General features: G+C 37.0%; 1 protein-coding gene across 1 annotated transcript in view; it reads left to right on the plus strand.

The window, feature by feature from the left end:
* The first annotated feature begins 441 nt into the window (after nucleotides 1-441).
* The window catches only part of USH1C (USH1 protein network component harmonin), a 63,197-nt gene continuing 44,920 nt past the window's right edge, over nucleotides 442-18,718 (plus strand). Inside the window, exons 1-7 of the mRNA XM_087717192.1 lie at nucleotides 442-662; nucleotides 5,543-5,610; nucleotides 8,550-8,693; nucleotides 9,534-9,672; nucleotides 14,817-14,925; nucleotides 15,255-15,279; nucleotides 16,233-16,290. Coding sequence (XP_087573318.1) covers nucleotides 627-662; nucleotides 5,543-5,610; nucleotides 8,550-8,693; nucleotides 9,534-9,672; nucleotides 14,817-14,925; nucleotides 15,255-15,279; nucleotides 16,233-16,290 — 579 coding nt within the window. The 5' untranslated portion in view covers nucleotides 442-626. The remainder of the gene's footprint in view (nucleotides 663-5,542; nucleotides 5,611-8,549; nucleotides 8,694-9,533; nucleotides 9,673-14,816; nucleotides 14,926-15,254; nucleotides 15,280-16,232; nucleotides 16,291-18,718) is intronic.

The raw sequence follows: 18,718 nt of genomic DNA on the forward strand, positions 1-18,718 counted from the left end.
TTTCTCTAGACTAGCCAACCTCAGATCCTGAAACCAAGTCTCTCCCTCCCCCACCCATGCAAAATCTTTGAGAAACTCTGCACTTTCACATGTTCAACTCTCACCATCTAAATAAAATTACTTTCAGATAGCCGCTGTGCGCCTTAAAAGTTTCTGTGAAATTTTATTGCCTGGCTTTTTAACGTAAAAAGTAAAAATTTCCTTCAAGTCACAGTTCCGATGGGCATCATCAACCCGTGGCCGAAATTCAGCCTTGAAAAAAGACTTGTTACCATGTGTTAAACAACACAAACAGGGAAAACGGAGAAGAGCTGGCGCAAAAAGACGCTGCCGTTTGTTGAGCTCTTAGCCACGAAAACTAAAGCCAAGTTAGAGCGCTTGGAAGAAAAAGGAAGTCAAGACAGAGGAGGAGGCGAACGAGGGAAACGCCTCCTTTCCCTCTTGACCTTCCTTGACGTCCGCCGGCTTTTCTCACGGTGCTATGCCCCGCCCTCTAGCGGTGGTCCAGAGTTTTGCTCATTGATCTCTTCTTCTCCAGCACCCGGAGGAAACCGCATCCGCAGTGGGCGCTCCAAGGGGCTGGTTGGGTGAAGCAAGCGCCACGGGAAGGTCGCTCTCCCTTTGTCATGGAAAGGAAGCTGGCCCGGGAATTCAGGCACAAGGTGAACTAGAAGCGCTCTGAGCTCCACGCCAAACGATCCCCGCGGCTTTGGGGGGACGTGTCGGGTTTTTCCACGGTTTGGCCTTGTGCGGGATGGGAGCGGCGGCGGCGGCGGCTGACGGAGCAAAGAGAAAGAGACATCTTGCTGGGACTCTGGACTCTTGGTATCGATTAACTCGGGCTTGGCGGGGAGAGCCGAGGAGAAGGGTGGGGGAGATGGAAACTTTATTTCAGCAGAACTGGAGGGTGGGTCTGTCCGCCTGGGGGCCGAAATTGGGGGGTTTGGGGTTCAGAAGGGAGGAGAGAGGAGGGTTGCTTTGCGAAATCCACGCGTGCAGCCAAATCTGGGTGTCCCCTTTGCATACACCTGTCGAAGTGGGGGAACTAGTTTAGGCAGTATAAAGTTGAGGAAATGAGTTTACGGGAGGCATCCTTGTTTTAAAAAACGGCGCCTCTTACCTTAGCTCGAAAGGAAAAGACTTCAAACACCTTTTCCTTCTTTTTTTGCCTTCTCTTCCTCTTGCAGCCGCGCAAAACAATCGGAAAGTCTAGTTTTATTACGTTTTATTTTTTATTCTCTCAGACGGATAAGAAAAGGAGTGCCAATAATGGCAAGTTAACTCAGCTTGCAGTACAGATGTGTCTAAACGTTGCTTGAATACATTTTTTTTTTTAAAAGCCTGTGTGGGTGGGGAAAAATTAGGTCTATTCATTTACCTTTTTCAATTATAGTATGTGATTTTCTTGGTTGGGGAATGGTGGAGTGCAGAAGGAGTGACTAATTGAAATTTCCAGTTTTGTTCACTCTAATGTATAGAATATAGAATAACAGAGGTGGAAGGGACCTTGAAGGTCTTCTAGTCCAATCCCCTGCTTAGGCAGCAAACCATACACCACTTCACACAAATGGCTATCCAACATCTTCTTAAAGACTTCCAGTGTTGGAGCATTCACAACTTCTGGAGGCAAGTTATTCCACTGATTAATTGTTGTAAGTGTTCAGAAAATTTCTCCTTAGTTCTAAGTTGCTTCTCTCCTTGATTATTTTCCACCCATTGCTTCTTGTCCTACCTTCAGGTGCTTTGGAGAATAGTTTGACTCCCTCTTCTTTGTGGCAGGCCCTGAGGGTATGTTTGTTACCAGTACCTCTTAAGAGGTTCCCCCCCCCCCCCCGGCAAAAGGAAGCTTTTCTAGCCTACCTTTTTGATGTATTGGCCTACAGTTGCTTTCTTTTCCAACAAGTATGTTTCAGATGCAGCGGTTCTTCTTTGGCAGTGTACGAATCATGAATATTACTCAAAACAGCTCCTCTATAAAAGTGCTAACTTTACGTTTCTTCCTTTTTCTCCTTAAAAAGGTTGTGGTTGCAGTCTAGAATAGGGGTGTGGAACTTGCATTGGCTGAAAGGCCACATCATGCTCTGTGTGATATGCTAGGGGCCAAGCTGTCCCTAAGTAAGTAGGACTCATTTAGGGAGGCTCAGGAATGTGACATGGTGAAATGGATGCCAAAAAGCTTTTGTACGGCATTAGCTGATCTTTTGTTTTGTCCTTTAAACCATTGGTTTCCAACCTTGGCAACTTTAAGACCTGTGGACTTCAACTCCCAGAGTTCCTCAGCCAGCAAAGCTGGAAATTGAAGTCCACAAGTCTTAAAGTTGCCAAGGTTGGAGACCACAGTTTTAAGCTACCAAATTCCAACACTGAAAATATATTTACTCTCACACACACACACACACACACACACACCACACCACACCATACCACACACACACACACACACACAAACGAGAAATTGTAGTTTTTAGCCCCCTTTTACTTTTCAGGCAGAACAAATACAACCTCTAAGCCAGAGTTTTTCAAAAGTTGGCAACTTTAAGATTTCCACATATCATAAACTTGCTAAGTTTGGAAAACACTGCTCCAAGCCATGCTTAGTACTTCTTTTGTCTAGAAAATGTTCAGAAGATATCCTTGCTATGATTTTAAGTCAAACTTGTTTGTTTTAAAATACAAGTTGTATGGCATAATTTCTTTTCATGGATTGCCTCCTTTTACTAGGCATAAAATATATCTAGAGGGGAAAATCAAAATAAATCTTTCAGAGAACTTGGTTATAGTAAAAAACATTTCTCCATCATTTGTATTTTATACCTAAGAATTAAAATTACACAATGTAGTAAAAAAGGGGGAAGGGTAAAGGAATCCCTGTGGATTTTACTCTGCTAGTCATTGCTGACTATAGAGGATGGTGCTCATCTGAGTTTCAAAGCCATTGAGCCATTGCTGCCCATTGCTGCAGTCATGTGGCCAGAATGATGATAGAGAGCACTGTTACCTTCCCACCATAGTGGTACCTATTTGTCTAGTTGCATTTGCATGCTTTAGAACTGCTAGGTTGGCAGGAGATGGGGTGAGGATGGCAGCTCACCTCGTTGTGTGGCACTTTGGTCTCGAACCTGCATCGTAACTACTGAGCATTCAATATCTTAACCATTGAGCCATCTACTATAGTATTACTACACTGTACTGTACTGTATTACACAACGCTATGTATCCAGTATAGTATTAGATCAAATTTTCAGAGTACCTTGAAGTAGAAAATGTTAAGATGCTTTGTGCAGCTCTTTACCAAAGATGCCAGTTAATTACTATTATGTCTATATCTCAGAGCTATTAACATTTAGCTGTGGAGCAACAGACACATTTCAACCATATGCGTTAAATATATTTATGATCATGTACTTTGTACTTGTGACCTTTTGTGCTGATACATAACTCTCATACATAACTCTGAAATCTAATTTGCTTATTTAAACTTCTTCTATGAACACAGTCCATATCTGTTCAGAATCTTACTTCATTAGCATTAGCATTCAGATACTTTGTCAGGACTAAATAAAATTTATATTTTCAGTAACTGACTCTATAAGGAAACTTTTTATTTAAAGTAAAGCATTCAATATAAAAATTAAAAGTCTAAAATTCAGGCTAAATATTGTTATTACATTTCATAATTTAGACAAGTTTATTTGAAGTAATTATTTGTAATTATTTTGTGCCACTGTAGTCTCCAAGGTGATAGATGGAAAAGATGATATGATTCTTTTTTTTTAACAAACTTTATTGGCTGATATGATTCTAAAGGAACAACTTTAGATTCCAAGTGTAGAATTCATCATCATTATTTATGTTTTTTATTTTATGTACATTAATGTCTTAGAAAGGTAAAGTGATGCAATAAGGAATACTAATGTCTCTTGTAATTTATGTTCTATTTATTATTGTATATTCAGAAGACATTGAATATGTTCAGATTTTTGTAAATATTTTATTAATATATAGGAATGTGCTGCCTTCATCATGACAACATTCTGTTCATAATATATTGTATGAAACACTGACAAGTGATTCTTATTTGTTTGTTTGTAATTTATTGGTATCCCATAAAGACAAATAATAAAAAAATATCAGTAGTATGCTAGTATGGAGATTACTTTTTTTTAAATTGACATTTATTACAATACTTTTGTATGCAATCCATTTGCTTTTTTAGAGTGCTGCTATTGCAAGTACTTATGGCTATAACCACATACCTTGGGGTCTCTAGGTGACCTGAACAGGTATAGATATTAATTAAGGTATATTACATCACCCATTCAAACTGCGTTAATCTGGATGTGAAAGTTAGTTCTCACGGTCTGAAAAACACCATGATATTCAAAATAAGGATAACAACAACAAAAGACTGATGGAAACAGCCCAGCTGACTCAAAAGGGGAAGCCAAATACTAGTAGTCTTCGACTTATCAACCACAATTGCACCCCAAATTTTCATTGCTAAGCAAGACAGTTGTTGAGTGAATTTTATACCCCATTTGACAACCTTTTTGCCATAGTTGTTAAGTAAATTACTGCAGTTGTTAACTGAATAATGAGGTCATTAAGCAAATCTGGCTTTCCCCATTGACTTTGCTTACAGAAGCAGACTGGGAAGGTTACAAATGGTAATCACATGTTCCCAGGGCAGTACAGCTGTAATAAATACATGACAATTGCCAAGTGCCTGAATTTCAATCAGGTGGCCATGAGTATGCTGCAACAGTCATAAGTGTAAAAACTGGTCATACATCACTTTTTTCAGGGCCTTAACTTTGAAGAGCCACTTAATGAATGGTTGTAAGATGAGGCTGCATTGGAAAATAACTTACTACATTCTGGGACACAAAAAACAATAGAGTGATGCCATAATATCTGTCTTCCATTACTGAGAATGAACCCCTGCTGTGTTTTAGCATAAAGCAGTTTAGTATGTTCTTCTCTTAAGTGGCTTTAAATTATATTGTAACCACTTAACTCTCAGCAAAATGCACAAATAATTCACTTTTACTGTTAATAGAAATGAATAAACCATAGAGATTCCCGGTTTCAGAAAAGTACCCAGAAAAGCAAGTCAGTTTGTGAGGTTTTTAGTTGTTTGTTTTAGAAACAGTTAGTAGAGCGAAACTCTTGCAACCTGACACGAGGTTAATTGAACCTGCTGTTTCAGAGAGTGAAGAAAGGATAACTATTTAACAGCAAGCTCACAATATCAAAGCAGGGTGGAATAATTTACTTGATTGCGCATCTTCAGGAAGATGGTTGCATTCAGAGAAGCCGGTGAATAGCTGGTTTCGGCCCTGTCCTTCATAGTTGCGATTTGCAATCATGGGCTACATTAGTGAATGGCCTAAACAGTTTTTGAAAATATTTATTCAGGTATTTACTCAATATCAGGTAAGGGAATCAGATACTGTAATGGCTTCGGGATTAATGGCAAGGGGGAAATCTTCAGGATTTCCTATTTATGAACAGAATTATAATGACGTTATTTATTTTTCAGGTTGACCTCTTAATCGATAATGAAGCAGAGAAAGATTATCTGTATGATGTACTGCGGATGTACCACCAGTAAGTCTTTGTGTTAATGCCTTTAGTTTTGTAGTGTCTTTGCACATGACTGGAGATAATAGGTAAATAAGGGGGGAAATCCCTCTATTTTAACTCATAGTAAAATATTAGAAGTATTTAATAGGAATATCAAACACTTCCTTTAACAATTGTTTTATTAAGTAAAAGGCAAATACTAATTTGGAAAAAATAATGCATTTGTTAACTTTGCTTTATTGTATATAGCTTTCACTAGATCTAAATGTTTTTAATTTATGCATTTACAACAAAGTTACCATTGTATTTCGATAAGAATTCTGGCTCTGTAAAAACATACAAATGCATGAAAACATGAGCTCATGTTCTCAGAGCTAATTTCATAGGATCTATGGAATGGTGTTTTGAAGTAGAAGATAGATTTGGACATGGAAATGTAGCTGTATAAAAAGGGTTTCAAATAGTGTGAGCAATGAGATCAGAGGCATTAAATGAAATATATGTAATGATTATACTGTTGGTGTTTAGATGTACTGTATACATACATGCATACACAAACAATAATTTTATTCTTAAAGTGCCATATAACTTAAATAATAGTGCCACAGATCCTCTTCAGCAAGAAAATATGTATTCCATTTTTTCTCTGTTTTCTTATTTTCTCAACACAAATAGGATGCAATTATAGTTTCATTTTCTACTCATTAATAATTGAAATAGGTGTGAGCCCATTTTATTTTGCATAGAATAAGTGGGAATATTTCTCCAGATTTCAAAAGTGAAGCTTACAGTTTAATTTGTACCATCTCAGCAGAATGGTATTTGGCTGGTTTTCTTTATGATTTTTCTCCAAAGATATATCTTGGTGTGCTTTTGGCTACTAATTCATTTTGGTTTCCCTTGAGACTGTAATTGTTTATCCATTCATAAAGTCTGGTTTGCACCTGTTTAGAGAAGAAAGAATTCTGATGAGTTAATTGTTTAAAATGTGGCTGGAAGGTACAAACTTCTTTTCTTTGCTCAATCCTTATCTACCCTACACTGGGAAATATTATTGATAATTAAATAAATATCTCTGGAAGACCCTGTCCTTTGCTGCCTACAGAGAAACCTAAGTATTTGTAACTCCTTTGACAATATTAGTCCCCATTGATTTTTGCTTCTAGCCTTATTCCATTCTATTCTTCCCAAAGGACATCTCTGCCAAGGCTTTTAAAACTAATACTTTTTATTTTACTACCTGGATCAGGATTCTGTCTTAATTTTTCCTTAGGGATACTTAAAGACATAATACCAAGGCAAATGAAAATTAGATTCCTATTCCATGATGGGCTCTAATCCTCAAAAATATATGCCATTAGAATTGTATAAATTTTTTAGTACTCTGATACTGTTTCCTTATTATTGTGTCACAAATGAGCATGGTCTATCCATGCAATGCTTATTAAATGGGGAAATATTTTTATTTAAAAATAAATAGATGGCTATTGTCCTTGAGGAAAACAGTGCATACAACATTCATGCATTTGGGGTTTTTAAAATTTCAGAAAATCGAACTTTATTTGATGTTCCATTGAAAGTGCAATTTAATTTTGTAATTGACTATTTGGAATTATTTGATTGCTATTAGTAAGGTACTGCTTGTATATCAAGCAATCCTATTAGGTTGTTCAATACCTGTGATAATATAATTGTACCGTCATGCATTGTACATATATTTTACATAGTTGAGTAGGCAGTACAGAATAAATTTAACCTTTCCAAACCTGGTTAAGACTATACTTTAACTATTATGATCAGAATATCCCTTCCAGTAAATATGTTTCTAGTTTAACCATACAATTAAATAAATGATTGGATCCAAAGAAAGTTGCTTCCATTTATTTTGCATTGAAATAAGTGAAATTTAAATTACACATTACTTTCTTTCTTATTTACTTTACTTTCCATTTTACTTAGTTTTTACCAGTTATACATGCAGATACACACATAATGTGTATGTATATGTCTGTGTGTGTGTATAGATAGATGATAGATAGATAGATAGATAGATAGATTGATAGATTGATTGATTGATTAGATATGGAGATGGAGATGGATATAGATATAGATATAGATATAGATATAGATATAGATATAGATATAGATATAGATATAGATATAGATATAGATATAGATATAGATATAGATATAGATATAGATATAGATATAGATATAGATATATTTGCACCAATATTATCCTTATAGCTATTCTGCTAGTCGTCTTTGAGTGTATCATACAATAAATAAATACATTTCTCTTTGAGTAAGCAGTTGTGCAAGGTGCAGAAAAGGAGTAAAAAGTACCGCTAAACAAAAAAGACATTAGATATGGAAACAGAAATACACAGTACTTAAATTTTACAGCAATGCTGTTCATAGTACTTCTCTATACCATACTAGTCTTGCAAATCATCCATGCTTCCACTGAATCCATAGAGCAATTTAATCAGATCTATTACATTTCATATAACATATCTATTTTTTTTCTTTCATTTGTTAATTCTTACCATTTACCATTTACTCTACTTATAATTTAAAACTTGATATTCCACATGCCATAGTTGTTATAAGATGAATTGATAGATGGTAGATTCTGCTGCTCATCAGTAACTTGGTCACTTAAGGTTTCCCTGTTGTTGTTTTTTAGTAAAAGAGAAAAGGTATATATTAGGTTATCAGCCAAATACTACATTCTGTGCTAAATAAATTATCAGTAGGTGTCAATTATAGATTTGTTTTATAACTTTCCACAATTTCATTCTGTAGATCCAAAAATCAGGAGGAGTTTGGTAGCCCTTTTTCCAAGTAACAAATGTTATTAAAAGTAGTAATCCCCTACCGTGACATTTTGTCACTTGCTATAAGTGCTTAGGGGAGCTCTTTATTATGACAAACTAACACAAGTTTCGCAAATTCTATAGATCAATGAATCTTCCAGTGTTGGTTGGTGATCTGAAGTATGTAATCAATGAACCAAGTCGACTACCATTGTTTGAGGCCATTTGTCCTCTTATCCCATTAAAGCACCAAGTGGAATATGATCAGTTGACACCTAAACGAACAAGGTAAGGTTGAACAATATCTTTGACTATGGGGAAAAAACATATAAAAGCTAATTCTTTTATAAAAACTCAAAGCACACTGTATATGGTCATTCAGAACAGTGTTCTATATAGCTTCATTTAATATCAAAGCACACTTTTGAAATAACTAATTATTTTGTATTATAAAGTATAGAACTACTAAAAGGACCTTTCATTTTTCTCATTTCCTTATCATAAAATATGACAACAGATCTAACTTCGTCTTCCCCACCACTAGCCATATGCTTCACAAAAAATTGCAAAACATCATCAGCTGAAGCTCTATCAAAATCCATAATAAATTATTATCACTAAACTATTATGAAAAACACATTAACAATTCAATCAAGGAGTTTCTCTCCTTCAAACCTTCTCCCTTAGAAAACACAATTAAATGAAATGTGTTTTGTCTTTAGAGAGCTGGTGAAGAGCAATGAGTAGACCACATTAGAAAATGTGTGGGTTTTTAAAAAATATCATCCAATAATGAAATCAATAGCCAAAGATTAATGAACATGAAGAAGAAAGCATTTTGCAATATACATGTTTGCTAAATAAATTTTTTCTATAGCAGCACAAGAACTGAAACAATGGTTGATATCTTTCTGTATCCTTGCCACAAATTAATGAGATTGGGCTAGCATAGAAACTCCAAAAATAATAAAATAAAATAAATTGAAAGCTTGGATAATGAAATTTGAATCATATATCTCGTACTCTTTGAAAGCCTAGAACCTAATTATAAAGGAAAGATAGATATGTTTGATTTATAGGAACTTTTATGTTGCAACTGTAAATTATTTGATATTACAACTTTTATAGGAAACTGAAGGAAGTGAGATTGGATCGTCTGCATCCCGAAGGCCTTGGAATAAGTGTGCGAGGAGGTGCTGAATTTGCTTGTGGCCTGTTTATTTCACAGCTAATAAAAGGAGGACAAGCAGACAGTGTTGGACTTCAGGTGATGGAAAAATGTATACAATTAAAAGTCTTGTAGCTACCATACCCAAAATGCATTTTAGGAAGAAAAATCCTTATCAAAAGAAAAATTCATGAAGATTGTAATTAAAGTATGCCAGCAAATCTGAAGAATAACACAATTTGGAAGAGATCACTCTACATACTATTCTAGCAAAATAAAATTAATGGTTATCCAACACAGATTAGAGCTCCCTGTGGAAAAGATGTCAGATATTCAAATCTGACTTTAGTAAAGGCCAAGAAACAAGAGGCACTATTGCTAATGCTAAATAATCGAAAAAGCCAAACAGTATCAAAAAGGAATCAATTGTACTTCAATGATTATAGAAGAGCCTTTGATTATGTTAATCAAGTCAAATTGGCAATTTGTACTTGCAACTTTATATCTCTTTGAATATCTTCTATATCAGGGGTATCAAACTCAATTTCATTGAGGGCTGCATCAGGATTGTTTAACCTTGGGGGACCAGGGTAAGCATGGCCAGCTTGACATCACTCTTATCAGTGGGCGCCTATGGTGGCCCAAGTGCTTTGACAGCAAAAATGGGCTCCTGAGCTCCGTTTTCAGCTGGGGCGGCCTCCTGCAACCATCTGCCAGCAAAAACGAAGCTCGGTAGGGCCACCTGCAGCCCTCACAAGTTCCATTTTCACTGGCAAAGGCACCACAGGCCAGTTCTTCATTGTTTCCAGGGTGGCCCCATGGGCCAGATCTAAGCACCCGGCAGGTCTGCGGCTTTGAGTTTGACACCCTTGTTCTTTCTCTGGGAAAGAATTTGACTTTCTATTACACAAAGAGGGAATGAGAAGCACACACAAATGTTGTTTATTATTATGAAAGCACAACTTATAAACTTACACACATTTATGTTATGAATAATTTAGAAAACCATGAATATTATATATTGCCTCATAAACTAACTCAAGAAAAGTCCAAAAGAAGATGTTTAAATAGAACACATGTTAACTAATATTAAATTTTCCTTGTATTATAAGCAAAATTTTCTAAGAAGCTGTTAGGAATCTGCAGCAAACATAGTTGCTGACCTGACTCTGTTGATATGTGATTTTAAGTATTAACATAAACTGTATTCATAATAATCTCTGAGGGACATCTTGGAAACTTTCTGAAAACAAGTAAATAAGAGAAGTTGACAGGAGGCCCATTGTTCTAAATTGCTGTCTCGTGATAATGCCAAATGCTTCTGAAATTTCATCCATCTGCATTATTTCATTAAATCTCCACACATTTTCTAAGCTGGAAAAAATGTGGTCTGAGAAAAGTAATGAGTAGTCAAGATATCAGTTTCTTCTCCTTTTTTCCATACTATTTTGATTCATCTATGAGAAATTAAAAGTTTTCTATACTGCTAAAACTACCCGCATATGTATCTGTAACTGAGGAACATTTCTAGCTCTGACCTATTTTCCTGTGATGGCTTCAATTTTTTTTTTCTGAATAGACAGTGTTTAGCCTTTTCATGTCATTCACCTTTTCAAAAATTCTTCTAGCTATTCTCCCGGATACAGATATCTTTGAGGATGTTGGGGGCTAAAAGGAGCTGAAAGTTATTATGGATAATAGACGTACAGCAAAATGAGAAAATAGAAAATTTGAAACCACAACAGTTCTGCTTCCTATAGTCCAGCTAGTAAAGAGACTGTTTTCAAAAGCCAAAACAAAGCATTTTCTGTTTGATACTTTTCCTTTTAGTCCCATAGTTCTTCAGTAATAACACAAGCAGCTTAATACATGCTGAAAATGCAAGACATAAAATGTTTCCTAAAAGTATTTCCTTAGAAATGAAATTTTGTACATAAAGAAGGCATGTTCTACCTTATAATTCCCTCCATTCTAAAACATCTGAGAACTCAAGTGTGTTCATTGTTTCTTTTACGGTAATGATAGCATTAGCAATAGCAATTTAACCATCATCACCACTATCACTATCTCTTTTTAAAAACAAAAACAAAACAGAAACCTGAAGAGATTATACTCATGGAAAAGAGTTGTTAAAGTGTGAAGCAGTGGGAGCTTTTCAAAATTAGCTTCTGAAAGATGATCTTTAAAAGGTAGTAAAATTATTATCCAGATATAACAAGGACAGATTACTCTTAGTTTATCTGCCTTTATTAAATGATTACATTGTTGTTCAACAGAATACAGGTAGTCCTCGACTTACGACCACAATTGAGCCCAACATTTCTGTTGTTAAGTGAGACATTTGTTAAGTACTTTTTGCCCCATTTTGCAACCTTTCTTGCCAAAGTTGTTAAATGAATCACCACAGCTAGTAACACAGTTGTTAAGTGAATCTGCCTTCCCCATTGACTTTTTTTTGTAAGAAGATCACATGACCTTGGGACGTAGCAATGGTTCATTAGCATGAACCAGTTGCCAAGCATCTGAATTTTGATCAGATGGTCAATTAATTAATAACAACATAATAGTTCCCTATTAGAGATTTGTGCTTAAAAGAAGAGGGGATTGGGGGGGGGGGGGTTGAGTGGGGAAGACGCTTAATAGCAATAAGAATTTTGTCCAGTAGATGGAGCAATCATATCATTGTAATGTTTATGGAGCCAATTGTTCATTCTATTAACCTGGTCCACAAATAATACTTTGAATCTAAACTAAAATAGTCTATGCTCTACATAGTTGCTACTAATTAATTCTAGCAGATCCCTTAGGGTTTAAATAACTGTATAACATGAATAAATAAGTAATCAACAAGAAAATAGGTCTTCCAAATTATCGGTTGCATAACTGTAACAGAGTTATGCCTGAGAGAATATTTAAAGAGAAGACCTATTATACAGTAGTGAATTTGCCAAGCTGTGAAGTAAGACTAAATCAAATGTTGAATTTGTAAAACATATAGTAGTCTTCTGTCGATGATCTCCTTTCCTTTTTGCACTTTGTAACCTTTCCCAATTGTTAAAGTATTATAGATTATTGATATTTGCACAATTACTTGTGTTTCAGTTAATTTCCAAGCACAAGCATTGCAGGGTTTTATAAATAAGCAACTCTAAATAATAAGAGCCGAGGTGGCGCAGTGGTTAGGGTGCAGTACTGCAGGCCACTTCAGCTGACTGTTATCTGCAGATCAGCGGTTCTAATCTCACCCGCTCAAGGTTGACTCAGCCTTCCATCCTTCCGAGGTGGGTGAAATGAGGACCCAGACTGTGGGGGCGATATGCTGACTCTGTAAACCACTTAGAGAGGGCTGAAAACCCTATGAAGTGGTATATAAGTCTAACTGCTATAATATGTATGCAAGCTCTGATGCAACAGTATTGCAATGCTTCTGAGATAGATTTCAAGGTTTGAAAATTACTGGTTTTAGGCCCCATTGGCGGGAGAAAAACAGCTATAGTAAGACTAAGGGTGACAAGAGGGTCAGATAAGAGGGAAGAGGAACAAATAAAATAAAAAGGGGCCAATAATTGTTTCCTGAGATAAAAGTGGGCATGAGGAAATAATATTTGCAGAGTCAGGGACAATAATACATTACATAGCATCAGGATAAGTTTTTATACAATGAATTGTATTCATTGCCAACAGTGTATCAACGCAAGTTAGCTTTTAACTAATGTATGGGAGCAGAGATCCCAACTAATGTAAGAGAGAAGAAATCCCAACATTTTACTCCATGGAATGCCAAGACAAAGGTCCACTCTTCAGAAGCTTTTCCCCAGCAGCAGGAAATCACTGGAATATACGTGCTCCCTTGCAATCCCTGCCTATTATGTAGTTATTCATTAACATAAAGAGATAAATTATGCTGTTGTAAATTGTCTCCATTCAATAGGCTCCACTTTTTGGGAAATTCTGCATTGAGAATACTGTTCACCATTTTCTAGAGAAATACAATGATTTTTTTTTCCTAGAAAAATATTGCTGTTTCAGAAAAAAACAAAACCTATATTATAATTATATATATTAGTCTGTGCCAGGGTTCTAGAGTTATCCTTCTGTAATAAAAGAGTACCTTCCATTTATGGAAGCCATTTTGATGTAGTCAGTACATCTGTTATTAGAAATGTGGGGTTGGTGATTTTCACTGATTTACACATCCAGTCCTTGGTTTATCACCCATGATATTCTTTTCAACAAATTTGGCTAATTGTATGGTGATGGGAGGGAGAGTAGCTGGAAGATATAAGATGATAAGCTTCCTATGGATTTATCCATGAGTAAACTCAGCTCAATGTGTGTTAGTATATAAGTTTATTTACTAACTTTATTCATTTAGTCGCATTCATTTGTTTATGACCTGATAGATACCATTTCATCACAAACATCTGTCAGTAACAGCACTTTTTAAATTTTGTAAAATTATAATTGCATTATCAATAATAGTATCTAATTGATACTTTTTCCAAGGATTACACATTTCTTTCCTGACTCTTGCATACATGTTACCTTCATGTTTTGTATGATGACAAAAGTAATAAAAAGCTAGGTAACTTATAAGGCCAAACCACAATGGCAGACATATTGAGAAGAGTAGGCCCTGCTATGGCAGCCATTTTATGTTCTGAAATTTCGATTTACATCCAGGATCCAGCCAAAGTACTGTAAAGAAATTGAATGGAGGTTAGGCTTGTAGAGCCCATTGGTTATTCCTCAGCAAACATAATCAGCTACGACATGTTTAAGGCAGAGGTGATGTTCAGCAGGTTCTGACCAGTTCTGGTAGTGGAAATTTTGAGTAGTTCAGAGAACCGGTAAATACCACCTCTGACTGGCCCTGCCCCCATCTATTCGCTGCCTCCCGAGTCCCAGCTGATCGGGAGGAAATGGGGATTTTGCAGTAACTTTCCCCTGGAGTGGGGAGGGAATGGAGATTTTACAGTATCCTTCCTTGCCATGCCCACCAAACCACAACATGCTCTCCAAACCACACCCACAGAACCGGCAACAAAAAAAATTGAATCCTACCACTGGTTTAAGGACTTTATGTGGCTTGCAATATTTTTTCTTACGCATTCTATCCATTTCATAATAGAAAGTGTCTACCTCTGTACCAGAAGAAACATCTTTCTGATGTTGATTTGCAACTGTATATTTGTGCTAAAATATGCTATTGAATTTGGATGGTTGATTGCTTTTTATTTAAGATGGGAGATGAGATCGTTCGAATAAATGGATACTCTATTTCCTCATGCACTCATGAAGAAGTCATCAATCTTATACGCACAAAGAAAACAGTGTCTATAAAAGTACGACGTAAGTACAACATTGCTTTGAGATTTTTTTTTATTCCACCTTTATTACTTTACTTTACTTTATGGGTAACTCAAAGAGACAAATATAGCTAATACTCCTTCCTCCTCCTATTTTCCCCACAACAACAACCTTGTGAGGTGGGTTGGGCCAAGGGACAGTCAACTAGCCAGCTTTCATGGCTAAGGCAGTACTAGAACTTACAGTCTCCTGGTTTCTAGCCTGATGCCTTAGCCACTAGATCAAAATGATATGTGATATCTAATTTTATGTTAATTAGAAGATAAATCTGAACATTTTGTTAATTATCTTTAAATATGATTTCATTGCAGATGTTGGGATGATACCCGTCAAAAGGTAACTTTTTTTTTCTGAAAACATATCTTTTATGTACAGTATAGATCAGTGATGACTTTTTTGTTGTTGAGTGGCGAAAAAGTAAGTACACATGCGCAATAGCATGCATGCGTGCCAGCAGCAATAATGCAAAGCGCTCTCCCACATGTGCATGCGTGCACAAACCTCTCCCCACAGTCCAGTGGTGGGTTTCAAAAATTGTTGGAACCTACTCTATGGGTGTGGCCTCCTTTGTGGGAGTGGCTTGCCACCCATGTGACCGGATGGGAGTGGCTTGCCCCCCATGTGAGCAGATATGAAATTATGAATTAGTACTTAGGTCGGTCCAAGTAGCTATTCAGAAACTCTGGCATTGAAGCTGTCTTAAAGCTGTCAAGTTACAAGATCCTTGGTGGGTTTCAAAAATTTTTGGAACCTCTTCTGTAGGTGTGGCCTGCTTTCCGGGTCCACTGGTGGAACCTCTTCTAACCGGTTCGGTAGATTTGACGAACCAGTTCTACCGAATAGGTGCGAACTGGTAGGAACCCACCTCTGCCATAGTCCCTCCCCATGTGCGCCGTACTGCTCGCCTCCAAGCTGAGCTTGGTATTTCCTCTGGGGGGGGAGGGTGTTTTTACCCTCCTCAGGAAGGCCAAAAATCAGCTGGACGCATGCGTGCTGGAACTGATGGCTCATGTGCCATCAGATATAGCTCCATATGCCACCTGCGGCACACGTGCCATAGATTCGCCATCACAGGTATGGATTGTACATACTGTAGTCATTTTCCACTGTATTTTTCAGTTTTTTAAAAAAAGGTTTACCTACAAAAAAACTAAAAAAAAAACCTGCATAGCGTGATACATGCTGTAATACAGATATCAGAAATAAGCAGTAAGTTACCTAGTAGGCATTGATTTGATTTCGATACATAACAGGCTTACATGTTGTCATCTGCATATCTTTTCTTTTAGTTCCCCAGATGAGCCTCTCAAGTGGCAATATGTAGACCAGTTTGTATCTGACCCTGGGGTAAGGTGCCCATTCAGCTATCACTTGTGGTCTTAAAATTCTTTTTAAAACACCTGTCTTCATTACAGATGCTCTGCACTCATGCTCCTTGCCACTGGATTCACTGATTGGGACTGACAAATGTTGATATCCAAAAAGGCTGCAAACTGCTCAGTTATTTAATGGATGAGGCAGATAATACACCTATATTTTTTATTGAGTGAAAGCTTACCTTTTTGATGTTGCAATTAACAGCTTCATAGAAATAGTGCCTTCCCTCATATTGAAAACTACATGATTAAAATACTATAAGGGACAATGAAAATTCTGCAACTAACTCATAATGTTTTTTTTTAAAAACGTGAAGGTATTGCAAGAATAACTAATTGGGATGAAACCTGTAAAGATAGCCTGATAAACTGACTGTTGCTAAGTGATTAGTTTGTCACCTACTCTGTTGTAGCCATTTAAATCTGGATGCCATCCAAGTATGTGGACTTCAACCTTTATGTGACTTAAAGGTCAACTATCTGGAAGGTGCCCAGATAGGAGAACTTGGATCTGGCTGAAGAAAATACTTACTAAATAGCCTCCAAAAATTAAATGGTCCTTTAAAAAGCAGATTGGATATAATGGCTAAAAGTCTGAAATGGGAAGATGTGGCTTTAAAGTAATTTTTGACCAACCAGTCTTTCTCACTGTAATATGTTCTAAGAATATAATGGGATAAACAGAGACAGAGAGAGAAAGAAATAAACCTCCACTAAATTTTATTAGTTAAAATGCACACTAAAATGGGGATTAGGTAGTAGAATTTAATTTTATTAGTTAAAATGCACACTAAAATGGGGATTAGGTAGTAGAAACCCTTAAGACTCATTCTTCCCACAAATATAACCTGATAGCTGATTTTTGAAACGGGTATGCAAAGCTGACTATTACCCAGAGGTAATAGTCTGCTTCAAAAATAGTGGGCTTCAAAAATTTCAACAACAAGTTCTCTACCCAGTTGCTGGTTGAGTGTGGCCATGATGGGGATAGCATAGTCGGCCTCCGGTACCATGGCAGGAGGGGTTTTGCATTCCTCATGCTCCGGAGGCTTTCCTTGAGTCTTTGGGAGGGAGAAAATTGCCTCTCCTGGGTTCCAGAGGCCTTCCAGAGTCCAGAAATGAGCCTGTTTCTGGCATTCCAGAACTTCCAAGAGGCCCGTTTTCCCTCCTCCCCGAGCCCCCGCACGGGCCCTGAACTTACCTTGCATCCAAAATGTGCTGCGTGGAGGCTCCTGGAGAGGAAGGGGTGGGCGGGTGGGTGGGTGGGATTTGGAGGTTCTCCGAACGTTAGCTACGGGTTCTCCCAAACCCAGGAAAATCTGTAGCAGCCCACCCCCGCCCAGAGGATTGATAATACAATTAAAGCGACAGGATGGAAGAAAATAAAGCAGCTTAAAGTATCCAGGTTTCACTTTTACATGTTATATCAAATAATAATTACATCATTTTTGTGGAAGCAATAATGCCTATGACAATATGTGTTAACTTGTATTTTGATTTTTGAAGATGCTTCCAAAATGCTTAACTTTGATAGCTGAATGATAGATAACCATGCAAGTCTGAGAAGCATCATATCACAACAATATTGTTATTGATGTAATATATGTGAGCTTAAGCAAATTATGCTCTGCTGAATGACCTTAATCAGCTTTTCTTTATGCCATTTACTCCATTCCAAATTCCAGTTATAGTTTTTTCCTTTCTTCCATACCTCAACTTCATCCCAGGTAGCATTCCATCCTCCCCAAGTAGTCTCAGACTTCCCAAGAGTTGGTTTTTGTTTTTGGAACAGTTTTCCCCTATTGCTTTCTGTCGATTAAGCAAATCTGTTGATTTCTCCATTTTATAAATCTTAATTCAGTTCTGTTAAGAGAGCTGCTTTAGGATTTGAATATATTTAGCATATGAGATAATGTCCCCCACCCCCAAAAATGGTCAGCCTAAGGCATTTTGATGGTTGAGGTGAAAATGATCTGCCCCTATACCAACTTGGATGCAGTTGAATCTAGGTCAGAAGATGATACAGGAACATGCTTCTGTTATTAAGCAGAAGTGAACAGATCTGGAGTTGTTATTACTGCCCCTCTGTGCTATCTTCTTAGGCATTCTCCTAATCTCAGGCCTAACTTTTCCAATATGAGTAAACAGATTATCTAGAGCAGGGCTATCAAACTCCCGCCCACAGGCCGGATACGTCATGCACTGGCCACACCCATGCCATCGTGACCATGTGAGTTTGACATCCCTGATCAAGAGCTTGTGTTTCATCTCGGCATGCAGATGTTTATGAAACCTAGATTCCATTTGAATTGGGAGAGAGAGGCAGTGGGATAACTTTGTTATTTAATTAATGGCAATTAATTATCTATTTAACTAATTGCAGTTTCAGAAATCCTGTT

Source organism: Thamnophis sirtalis, unplaced genomic scaffold (genome assembly GCF_051295495.1).
Source record: "Thamnophis sirtalis isolate CommonGarterSnake01/CBP01778 unplaced genomic scaffold, rThaSir2_p1.2 scaffold_1, whole genome shotgun sequence".
Classification (NCBI taxonomy): domain Eukaryota; kingdom Metazoa; phylum Chordata; class Lepidosauria; order Squamata; family Natricidae; genus Thamnophis; species Thamnophis sirtalis.